Below are 12,861 nucleotides of genomic sequence, written 5' to 3'. Positions count from 1 at the left end.
CGGGATATTCTATGATTCTATGATTATGAGGACTGAATGTGTCCATCTTGGACTTAGTGCTCAAACTGCAAGACATGTATTACATCCAGCTCTTTGCCTACAGAATGATAGTTTTATCTCGGTGTTTGGCCATCATATGAGTTAGGTGTTATGTTTATAAAACTCTTTAGGCAACTTTATACTGACAAGCACGATGTTTACAAAACCTGTAGGTTGCACTTTTCACTTGTCAGCTTCTAATGTCATCGGGTACACAGTATTAGGTGCTCATTAACTCCATCTGCATTTCTGTGTGAACTCTGTTTTGGTTGCATTCTAAGAAAAAGCATGTGTAATTTGGACTTCATTAACTGAGTATTTATTTTTCAGGTTATCTTTCTGCATGAAAAAATATACCTTGTGCATTCCTTTTGCTTTGTATTTTTCATTTCATGCACTTGAAAGGTAGGGGCTTCTACACTTCTGAAATCTTTCCATGTTCTCCGTAACTTTGAAGTTCCCCAAACAATTTTGGAAAACTTGAATTCTCTCTTTATTTAAAGCTCTAAGTACATACAAATACAGAGATGTGCCACTGATACATGATTTTAAAGTTGAGACGTCAAAATACACAAAATATTTTTCCTATAGCAACTGCAAAATGTAGGAGAGCTTAGCTTTACTACCAAGGCCCAAATTACACAATCTTCTGTCAGAAAAAGATCTGTAGATTGCACAAGAAAATGGAGGCTTTTGGACAGCACCTACCAAGAGAAAAATTCTTACTGCAATAAAAAATGGAGCATGGGCAGAGCAATTATGTATCAAAAATCAGAATACTACAGCCTATTATTTTAGGCAACTGGTTTGGTTTTGGATGCAATTCTGCTCTCTTATTCCAGTAACTCAGTAATGGAATCTAAGCTTTCATTCTCATTCATTAGGGAAGGAGTCCTGTCTGGCTCTGGATTGGAGTATTTAAGCAGTTTTTATAGTTTCAAAGATTTTTATTTCAACTATGCTTCTTTTCACATTCACACTCATGTAGGAAATTTCACTCGTATAATGAGAAACAGAAAATATAAACTGCTCATAATGAAAAGTGCTGGACATCTACAGCTGTACCAACAGCCATCTTCTACAACGAACTTTTATTTTTTTCACACTGTGATTATTTTCTTTGCACATATTTGATCTGCCCACTTCTTTCTAATGCAGTGCCAAAAATGTAGGCTCTTCCAGTTAGTCTCTGGGTTTCAGTGAGCTTAGCAGAGCTGCCCTGCTCGGGTAAAGTCCAGGGGACAGGTCTGGTTAACATGCTAGTGGGAATTCACCATAAAACCCCACTCCACAGGAAGCTACATCCCAAACAGGTAAGTGAAGATAGAGCAGGTATGCTGCATTTCCATCCCCATCTCCTGCCATCACACAGCACAAGCTACTAATCACTCCCTCCAAAGCCATAGCAAAATTATGCCCTGTACTGAAAGGTCAAAAAAGACGGTTAGAACATGAGACAAAAGAAAGAACATGAGAGAACTGGAGAGACTGTTACACGTCAGTGCTGTAAATTCTTCCAGAAATAAGTATTTGCTAAATGAAATTATCATGCCTAGACTGACTGAACAGCAATATTAAAAACCCTCCAGTGGGCCCTGCCAATGAGGATACCAATTCCCTCCCAACCCTCACATGGTGTGATACTAATCCAGAGCCTGGCACACCTATCAAGGTTCAGGTAACCTCACTCCACCAAAAGACTCAATGCCATCTGTCTCCATCATTTGCACCTAACTTCTGCTTCAAACAACAGCAAAGAAGCCACAAAAATAGAAGTCAAATATCACCTCTTTGCATTTTTTTTTCCAAATAATTCATTTTACTATGTATTTACTAATATTCTGTTTTTCCCCATAAATTTTACTCTCCATCTCATATCTAAGGACCCAAAACTTAAAAGACCAACCCTGTTGGTTAATACAGCTGTTATCATTTGCTGGTCAATAAAAAAGAATGGGAACGGAAAGGATATTTCATCTGCTCAGCCAGTAAAAATAAACTGTTCCTTGAGCAAAACACCAGGAATTAAGTCTTGTTTGTTACGATTTTGTCTACATAGAACATGCTGCATTTTACAAGCAGGCTTTTAAAAGGTCCCATTTATGTGTATTTCAAGAGACAAACGCCACTGACAAACAGTATCAGCAGAACATTTTCTTTTCTTATTTGAATACTAAAACATGTTCTGGAAGTCTGAACCTCTCTATACGATTTCCGTGTCATAACTGCACTTTTGTAGACATCCTGTTCTTGGATTAGAATATATGTATTTTTTGACACAGCTAATTCATGTATAGCCTTCAAATACTTTACAACTGACAGGGATAAGGTGGTGAAGGAGACCTAAAATGGTTAATGGTCATTTCACTCTGGATCTTCAGCCCACCTGCAGACCTGGTCAATTATTATCTAAAGAGTACTTCGTAATCTATGTAAAATGAATTTGACTGTCTCACTTTGAACCTCAGAGGATACAGCCACGTTACAAAATAACTTAAGCCAACCTACTCAGCAGGAACTGCCACTGTACTAGCAGCTTCAGCAGAAAAGTTGAAGTTCAAATGTGTGCATACAACAAAATTAAACTTGCTTTCAGAAGGAAAACCAAATAGGATGAGAGTTTCAGGGAAAAGTTGTTGTTGAAGATTACTGTGTCCCACTCTCTATGCTCTGGGTAGAGGAAAGACTTAAATTTCCAGCAATGTGTTCAGAACTTGTGAAGGCACTATTTTGCAGTCAATACTGAATAATAACCACTCCAGCAAAGCAAAAACTATTGCATAGATGCTCTTATGGAATATGATTACCTGACATACTGCTGGGAGTTAAAGATATGTAATCATTCTTGTTCTTCTTCTGTCACCAATGTCACCTGCCAAGAAAAGGAAAAAATCCCGCATGTAATACATCCATAAATGCAAATCTGTGGAACACCATTAACATTTAAACAGGATGGAACATTTTGGATCTTGAATACCATGGTCCATGTTTACTGGCTTAACACAGCCATATTAAATTCAATGCACCTTGCTAAACTGCATGAAGCAATGAATACAAGTCCAGGGTCCAAAACCTGGTGGACTGGAGGAGATGAGGGTAACAGGGCTTTGGAAGCAAGGTCAAAAAGCTGACAGCTGCAGAAAAAAAGTGCTTCTGCCCACTTTGTGGAACACTCCACCCCCCCCCCTTTTTTTTTTTTTTACAAGTTCCTTTAGGTTTAATATGGAACTTCAGGAACAAATTCTTTTCTCTTACAGTTTCTAATGATACATGCAGATTATTTTCAGCTTCAGTAACAACAGAGGATCCAAAGGTATTAGAAACTCTCTGCCTACAGTTATACTGATTCTTCTACAATCATTTGAAAGCCTATTAACTTTTACAAAGTTTTCAGACACACACAGTAGTCATTTTACTCATTTGGTAAAAAGGTAGCTTATACGTGCTTAGCTTTTTGAACTTATAACTTAGCTTTTGAACGATGGCATCTTATATTTTATTAAAAAAATAACTTTAGCCGTAAGGACCTAGATTTGTTATCCTAAACTTGTGGTTTTAATATTTAGATTGTCTTCTTTCTTGTGTCCATACATGTATTGTGTACACTGAAAACCACCGATACCAGTCGCGGCATCTTCATTCAGCAGTAGGTGTATTTACACTAGCCATACCACTTTTCAAAGAGGTTTCACAGGCAGCATGTCCTCATTCGGGCATCTCAGCCCAAAATATGGAGTCCAGTTTGATGATCCCAGCTCTCTCTGTAGTTTTAGGATTGACAATCCAATCCCAGCAGAGATAACCCTCCAGGTATTACTCCAGTACAGAAATAAAACCTAATTAGAATTTTTAAATAAGAAATACTGGGCCTACAACTGACCCCACTGATAGCATTGTAAAACCAGTCACCCTCTTTTGGTCACCAGGAAACACGTATCTTTTCATGGTAGCATGGAACTGACATTTTAAAGGGTAGGTAGAATCTCTTTGATTGTCCTGAACATTTTAACAAACTGTCTTCTTTCAGTTCTTTGTTTATTTCTACCTGTACATTCAGCACCACAGCCCAGTCCATATTTCCTCTCAGCCACTGTCTCTTCACACCAGGAGCATTTCCCTTCCTCGTCCTTGAAATAAATATCTTCCCCCAACAGCTGGCTGAAAGGACATCAGGCGCATCTGCTCTATTTAGGCACAAACTACGAAACCAGAATTAGAGAGCAGGTGAACGCCAGCGACCGCTTGTACCATATAATTAATGTATCTGGGACGCAGCCCGGCAGTCTCACCTCAGCTCATCAACCCCCTGCAGCCCGGCAGGAGCACAACAGCAAACCCCGCCGGGAGGGAGCTCGGCCGCGCCCCGGGCACTTGAGGCGCCGCAGGGAGCAGCCCCACGAAATGGCGGCGGGGCGCCCCCGACGCCTTTAGGGGCTCGAGGCGCGGCCACTGCCCCCCACAGCCCGGGCGCTCCTCGCCCCTCTCCTCGAGCCGGGGGACAGCCGGCGGCCGGGTGCCCGGCCCTGCGGGGCGAGGCGCCGGGGAGAGCCGTGCCCTGCCCGCCTGCCTTCCCACAGCCGGCACCCGCAGCCACCCCCGGCCCCACCGGAGCCTGCCCGGCCCGGCCCGGCCCCGCGGCGCGGCGCGGCGGCTCCCCCTGGCGGCCCCGCGGGAGCAGGGGACCCCTCCGGGCCGGCGGGGGGCTCCGGCTTCGCCCCCCGCTCCAAAACCCTCACTGAGCAGCCCCTCCTCCCCCAGGTTGTTTCTTTGTTTTTTTATTTTTTCCCTCCCCATGCAAATCTCGACCTTCTGAATTAACAGCTCTGTTATCTTCCCTGTAATTTATTCCCTATCGCTTCCATCACTTTATGTCTTATGACATTAACCAGGCACATCTGGTAAATCTTTAAGCTAAACTAATTGCTACTCCAATATTCAGCATTGCTTCATGACTAAAAAAAATAATAAAAGAGTAAAACAACCCACAACACACAAACCTTATTGTTTACTTTATTTGTAAAGCAAGTGAAAAGTAAAACCTACTGAAAGTTTTACAGCAGAAAGTGCTAAAATATCCTCCAGCATACATGCTATAACGTATTTTTATCACCTTGTCTTTTCTTCCCAGCAAACTACTCCAGACTTCGTCTGGACTCTTCTCAGAAAAGACAGCATCTCCTTAAACTCTTAGGGGAAAAGCAAATACTCTGATATTTGCCATGTACAAACAACACGACCAGAGGCAACAAGATTTTTCTTTTGCTACTGACATCTTGTGGAACTTCATAATCCTTTACAGTCTGTCAATCAAAAGAGTGAAGAGGATACAAATTTAGATCAGGCCCCCAATTATAATCAGAATCTGACCCATCCCACCGTGTCATGGGACCCCAAGAACCTCAACAATAAGCCATTTCCCAGAATTTAATTGTGGTTTGGTGACTCAGTGACACACAAGCGCTCTTGAAGTAAACAATTGACTGTTTTAAATAAAAATTCTGCCCCTCCTGTAAATAATTAGTTACTAATCCTAAAATTATTGTTTTTTGTGCCAATCTATTAAAAATGAGGGGAAAAAAAGGAGAAATATAAAGTTCCTCAATGAATTCTGTATAAAGAGAAAAATTCTAGCCATCCTGGGAGTTTTGCCATTTTTCCCGATGAGACCAGGATTTGGCATGAAGGCAGTTGTCACTTGTGTAAAAAAACTAATTATGAAACAACTGTAGGAAAAGATAGTCTTTTGTTTAAAGCGTTATACCAACATATCTGGTTTTGGCACAGTCTTCTGTGTCCCGCAGCTCGAAACAAGAGAGCGAAGATCCTCTTTTTCTCCTCCTATCTGCGTTTAGGAAAATGAATTCAGTGGAACAGGTTGTGGTGGTACTGTGTGTATTTAACAGCACCCTGAGCAAGAAGATCTCCACTAAGTCAATTCAGCAGCTGCTAAAGTAAACAGTGAATGAGCCCTCTTGTAATACCTGCTTTGTACCTGACAGTGATTTTAACAAACTTTGCAAATGTATTGGAAATGCTTTCAAAAGTATGCTTTTAACCTGCACTTCATATGCCAGAAGAAATTTCCTATTTTTCCTTTGAAGGAAGGTGGCAGACCAGTGGAAACATGGACTATTATTTAATGTATTTGCCTATTATTCTGTAAATTATTTATCCATTTTGGTATCCAAAACTTGGACTGTCTTGTGAATGCCCAGCACGGTGCACTACTTTACACGAGCAAGAAGAGTAAGCAGTATCTACATTAATTATAGCAGTTTCCCCTTGAAGGCATAGATGTGGATGGCGTTGGTAGAAATCGGATTCTTTTTCAGAGTCTACAACTCAAAAGTCCGTGACCAGACAGGACTGGGAGGGAGTCAGATGAGTCACTGGCGAGGCCTCTATCGCATCAGGCCAATCATTTCTGGGAGTCTTCACAGACTTTGCAGATTAAGTTTCTCTCTTGCCAGAAGTGACAGAATTTTTATGTTTAAGCTTTGATAAACACCACAGTGAGCAGCGTTCGTTAGATATCTTTTATGTGTTGAGCACTTGTTTGCCCACAACGAGCTAGCCAAGGTCTCATGGCTCTGAGTCACAAGCCCTGAGCATGCAGGACTAAGTCCTGAGGTTGTCTCAGCATCCCGCGTGATCTCCCTGCCGGACAGCCGAGGCAGCAGCTGGGCAGTGTGCTCCTTCTCCATCACTAGAGGTCAGCCCCAGTTTTCGTCTTCTTTAACAAGGCAGTCCTCACACTAACACTGGATACCTCAAATAGTAGTAGCAAAACAATCATTCAATTTTTAAACTGAGTTGTGCTTCAGACCTACAGCCCTGTACTGAGAAAATAATGTTCCTATTTTGTCCCAAATCAAAACCAAAAGACCCATCTTTGAGATCTTAATCTCCTCTGGCCTGAAAAGGTCATATTTGAAATTCATTCTCAGCCTTCAGCCTCCAGTCCAGCAAAGATGTCAAGCCATATTGCCAATTATTGTGCTTACTTTCTTCTCCCATAATGAAAGGTGATTAACCAATTAACATTAATCACTGTGGTTAAGTGTTCTCCCACTCTCACCAGGTGCCTCCTTCTTCATACAAATGCATTGCATTAACGTGCGAGTACACAAAAGGGTTGTGCTGCTCTGGTGTTGAGGATGTTTTCATCCCTGCCCCTTTGCTTCAGATGTCGATAGTGGCTGCCACTCTCTGCTAGGCCAGTGGCACGGCAATTCTCTGGTTTGAATCCTGATTCCTGTCCACAACACGAACCATGCGCTTCTTGGCAAGCCTCAGACTTCCTTTCCACGTGGTCTTTTCCAGACATTACATAGGAGAACACAGGGTGCATTTACATATGATGGCTAGAAGACTACGAGGAAATGGGAGATGGTGAGGGAAGCAGAGACTAAGAATATGGCAATCAGAACGATAAATAGTGACAACTAGAGAGAAAAAAGTGCTGAATAAACAAATTCGAGTCCGTTCTGGTTGGAGATTCATGTTTTTCTGAAAACATCTTTGATTGACTCTTGAATCTGAAAGTGCACCTGGAGGCCTTAGCTGAAATCAAGTAACAGGCAGGTGGATCTCCCCCAGATGTTCAAAAAAAATGGAGAAAAAAACAAATGTAGGTCTTCAATTCTGTTATGTTCATCTCCTGATTTTTTTGGAAGTCAGCTCATGAATGCATGAAGTGACACTAGCATTTGAGGGCATCAGACTGATCACACAGATACATGCCTTACTTAAGGGAAAAATAATCTGAAAGCCAGCCAGCAAGGAGAGAACAAAATCCTTGCTAAATCTCAAATATCTCAAATACCAGTCAACATTTTGGGATTTAAGATCCTGACCTTTATGAGGATGTGACAGAGGACATCATTGCCTTCATGGGGACGTGCTCTTGTACCTCCTAGCAGAAACTCCACTTGAGCAAGCCCTGCCCTGAGCCCCGTCACCTCCACGCTGCCTTTGCCTTTTCAAAGTTTGCTTTCACACGTCCTTTCCAAGAAGCAGCTTTGTAACGTGCTCAGGAAGCATGGAGAAAAGCTCCAGCGCCGTCAGACTGAGTGCGCTGGGATGCCATCCCCTCCTACTCTGCCCTGGCATGGGTTATGCCTCTTGTTTTTCTTGGGGACTATCTCGGCTTTGCGGCACTGAATTACTGGATGTGTCATCTGTACTTTTTGTTCTGCAAACTCCCTCCATGAAAGCTGCTCTCGCTTTAACTTAATTTTTAGTGAAAAATCTGAACTAACAACCTCAGGAAAAATGACAAGGTAGTCTATAGGCTGCATTGGTGCCAAACTGAACTTTTAAATTTGTTTTCAGCATGTAACAGGAAATCAAAGTTCATATTTTTGGAGCAGAGTAATACATAGAATTTTGTACTGATACATATTCAATAGAGAATGTACTAGGCCATGGCTTATGGTACATGATACCTGTATAACGAGCAAGGAGTATCTTTTCACTTGTAAAATACACTGAACAACTGTGCATCATATGAAAAATAAAAATCTATGTAGTCTTTCACATGAATTTAATGAAAAGCCCCCATCAGGATTGGCTTGTAGACACAAGTTCAGAAGCAGACTTTTATTCGTGTTTTTTTACTGCTAGCCTAGTTCAACCCACAAGGATATTAAAAAAGTGCAATAAAGTACAAAATCAAAAATGAAATGCATTATCCATATAAACATTTGCAGTCTATCCTGAAAAGCTTTATTAAAAAGGCAAAGAGTTACTGAGTTTTCTGATATGAACATTCAGTAGTTCCATGTAATCCTATTTTTAATTTCTCACCCAGATCTGTGACTGATTTTTTACCTTTCAGGCTAAGAATTTCCTATTTTAACTTGCTTCTTAAGCACTCTAAAAATTGCTGAGCACTAACAAGCCAAGATTATAAAAACTCTGCATCAGTCAGGATCTGACCACAACGTGATATTTGCTCAACAGCGTGCAGGCTTCAGCAGCTATTTTACAGCATGAAAGCCAGAAAATTATTATATGCAGACAATGAGTCTGATAAGTTATAATTGTAGCCTCACTGCTTTACAGGTTTTTGAAAGCACTTGGGTTTCAACAAGCAGAACTGCAGGACGAGCAATGTTAATGCAGATAGATGAAATAATTCCTCTTGTAGTCCAACACCAGTGAGACTTCAGTTCTGGCATACTGTTTGCAGGACAGGCTGAATAATAAAGCCATTGTGTTGAACATTAGCTACAGAAAATGGAGGTGTCCCCACAGCAGCACAAAATGCTGCACTGCACTGCAGCAAGATAGAAGTCATTTTTATGTTTCCATCAGAACCTAATGTTTTATTATATCCTGGGAAATGTATCCTTTTATAAACTAATGGAAAATATAATAATTGGTTTTATTATGGCCATAAAAGAAAAGGCTGCACAGCAGCGTTAGTATTTAGTATTTTAGTCAGTTCTCCAGTAGCCTGACCACACCAGAAACACAGGCACATAAGAATCGTGAAAAAATATGCAGGGGAAGACTGCAACCTTACCTTTAAACCACCATCAAGCAGAAAACTGAGTTAGTGATCTTTCTTTCACCCGCCATTCATAGTAACGAAATGTTATCTCACTCACAGAGTATCCCCAAGCACTTATAATTGATCATCACGGTGTGGAGCTGTTGACTGGCCCTACAATGCATGCACCCTAAGAAATCTGCTTATATTCAGCTCAATACTGCATCAGAGCAGTGCAGTGTAGCTTCCTCTTTGCTTTACTTCAAGCCCTTGCAGAAATGTCAGCAAGCTCCTGTACCTAGCACTTCACTTTGGCCTACTGACTGTGTACACAGGAGGGCATAAGAGGAGCACAGAACTGGAGGCAGCTCTGTTTAGCCACTGCTTTGATAACCACTGTTTTGCTTTCACAAACCACCTCCCTTAAAATTAAGCTCCTTTCACAGGAGCTGCATCTCCCATGAGGTTACCACTGATCAAGGAGTCTTGCAAGCTGCATGAATGTCTTCCTACAGCATAGAGGAATTACAGACAGTACAAACTCCCCTCCACTCACTTTTGCTGTTTGCAGTGCGGGTGATGAAAACTTCATAACTCAGTGCCTATCATATTAAAGCTAAAAAAAAATTAAGTAGAATATTTGGAGCATTAATGCCAAACATTCCCTCTGTGGGACTTTTTTAACATGAAGCATTACAGTGAAAGCTATAATAGATTTACAAAAGAGTAGCTGATCTGTAACTGTACACTGGGAGATGTTTATCGTTGGAGATTTAGCCTTAATTCGGAAAGACCTCTACATACTTGCTTAAATATCCAATTGAGCAAGGATCCTGCAGGGCTAATGATGACAGAAAAGCAAAAGGGATTGCATAAAAAGCCTCATATTTAAGTGATTATTCCTGTGTTTTTTGAAGAGCCTTTGAGACACTTCATGCCTTACATGTTCATTGTCCTGCATATGGGAGTTTCATTCAGACAACAGCTTTGACGTAAAACTTTTCTTGTTTTTCTGTTTTGTTCTGTCAACTCAGGAAACATTAGCTCTCACTGAAATTTCAACCAGGGACAGTTTATCTTTGATGCTAATTTCTCTTATTACTCATTGTGAAGCGTGTATTAGATGGTTGTCTTGCGTTACCCAGTAAATCTCTACAACTGATTAACTGAAGATGAGCCCAAAGATACTAAATTTCAAAGACTTCTATTGAAACTGGTGATTTTCCACCCTCAACGCGATATGAATTAGGAAATATGTTTTCTAAATGTCAGGAGGGGAGGTACCTGTATGAATCTTGTTAACAAAAACGAAATTTGTCAATGCATCATATACATGAAGTGCCTAAAACAAATGAACAACAAAAAAAATTAAAAAAAAAAAAAAAAATCAGTGAAGCAGAAATGAGTATATTCCAAACTAGAAATGTCACTCTCCTGGATGGGGATAAGCATTACCCTAAAGATTGGTACTGGCATTTGTCTGAGCTATTTTGAGGGGTTCAGATATGAACAGCAGAATTAATGTAGCTTTAGGCTTTCTGCTTTTCTTAACTAGAGCTTTAGAGGTTCCCCACTTGGTTTCAAAAAGAAATTCTGAATAATGAAAAATCATTGCCTATATTGCAGTCCTTGAGTTACAGTCTGCAAATATACATAAGTTTGCAGAAACCCTTGGAAAAGAAAACAAGAGATGCGGTTACAGCTATGGATTTAGGCTCATGAGTTTTGCATGTTGGGTGACTTGATGAGTTTCCAAACCTGAATCTATTCATCCTAAAAACTGATAGCCAAAATGCAAAACCATTGAATTCTTAAATGTTCAACACAGATTCCAGACCTGAAATGCATAGCTTAAATTCAATTATAACGGGGGAAAAAATATAAAGAAGCTTATTTTCAACAAAATTAAGGTAACAGATGAGAACAAGAAGTCAGATGTTTTCTGAAATACATATCTCTAATCAATTGTAGGGGGATAAAGATGAGCTAAAAATCTGCTCAGATTGTTTCTCAATTTCTCAAGTCAAATGGGTGGTCCTGGAGGGTTCAACTGCCACTGAAGAAGCAGCTCAAAAGAAAATGGCATTAGACAGAAGATGGAAGAATGTTATGCACCTTTCTGGATGTGTATGTTCAGGCCTTATGTCAAGCAGGGCAGGTAGTATCCCTGAAGGCGGCACAATCCCTGAAGCATCGACTACAGAAGAGGAAGGACAGACAAGTACAGTTAAATGATTACGGGACTGGACTGACATGTATCAGTTCAGAGTTAACTATGGCTTGGCCAAGTGACAGGAAAGCGAGCACATGATGACCACGTTCAAAAGACAACATGGGATGATGGAAGAATGCGACTTATGGGAAATTCAGTTAAATTATGCTAATGGTTACTGGTGGACATGTAATTAGGTTAGAGGGCAGCTATATTTAAAAAGTATTCCTGCCTGGTTTTAATTGATATTTTGAAATGGAGAAGCCCATATTGCTATTTCTGAGGTTTACCCAAAAGCTTATTTTTCAAAAGAAAAATTCAATGACTTCAGTAACAATTAGGCTCAAGTTGGAGAAACCTTTCTGCAAACATTCCCTCTGAAATTTCAAAATACAAAACACATGTTTTATACATACATAAATATATTTTATAATTATTATAGATAAATAAAGAGTTTCAAGTTACCTGGCAATAAGCTGGTGGTCATAAAATATGAATGTATTAAAACTATCTAAATGCCCATTTGCTTATGGTTTTGGGCAGATGGGAGTCATGGAGAGAAAGAATGATACTTGCGAAAATGAAGTAAAAGCTCTTATTTTGCTGATTTTAACAGAAAATTGCTTTCACCCTCTCTAGCAGGGTGCAGCATCGCATGAAGTTAACTGGATTTCAACTGAGGATTTTCACAGGTCAGAAGTTACCCTGTTCAAAGTCCTATCCCTTTTTAGCCTCACTTTTTGAGAACAAACACATTATGGCATATTTCCAACTAAATAATTCACTCGTTTAATTCAGGCAGAGTTTTCCTAAGAGGTATGCTCTAATCTCAACCACTCTTCAAACTGTTTTTACTGACCTTATTGGGGCCCAGCGCACATAGCAGAGAGGACTACTACCACTACTACATCTCTGAAGAGGCATATATCCTAGCACAAAGTAGACGCGTTATGGATACAAGCCCACTTTTGGGTGCAGACTGGAAACAAACCACGCAGCCTCAGTGTTAACAATGGCCTTTCAGTATGTCTTATAAAACAGTGATTTTTTTAAGCCTACCTTCTTGTTTGTTGCCTCATTTGCAGCTAACAATAGCAGAATCAGACCCAGAAAT

At 40.4% G+C, this 12,861-nt stretch overlaps 1 protein-coding gene across 10 annotated transcripts in view; it reads right to left on the bottom strand.

The window, feature by feature from the left end:
* THRB (thyroid hormone receptor beta) overlaps window positions 1-12,861 on the bottom strand; it is a 167,070-nt gene that overhangs the window by 50,480 nt on the left and 103,729 nt on the right. For 8 of the 10 annotated variants that reach the window (XM_083824299.1, XM_083824304.1, XM_083824301.1 and 5 more), the window contains one exon: window positions 2,847-2,911. In XM_083824299.1, coding sequence (XP_083680425.1) covers window positions 2,847-2,853 — 7 coding nt within the window. In that variant the 5' untranslated portion in view covers window positions 2,854-2,911. Of the gene's footprint in view, window positions 1-2,846; window positions 2,912-4,328; window positions 4,597-11,650; window positions 11,733-12,861 lie in introns of those variants that run through there. The other 2 variants (XM_083824293.1, XM_083824294.1) reach the window with 2 other exon arrangements.

The sequence above is a fragment of the Anser anser genome (assembly GCF_964211835.1).
Source record: "Anser anser genome assembly, chromosome: 2".
Lineage (NCBI taxonomy): Eukaryota > Metazoa > Chordata > Aves > Anseriformes > Anatidae > Anser > Anser anser.
This window is presented reverse-complemented; position numbering and strand designations above follow the sequence as displayed.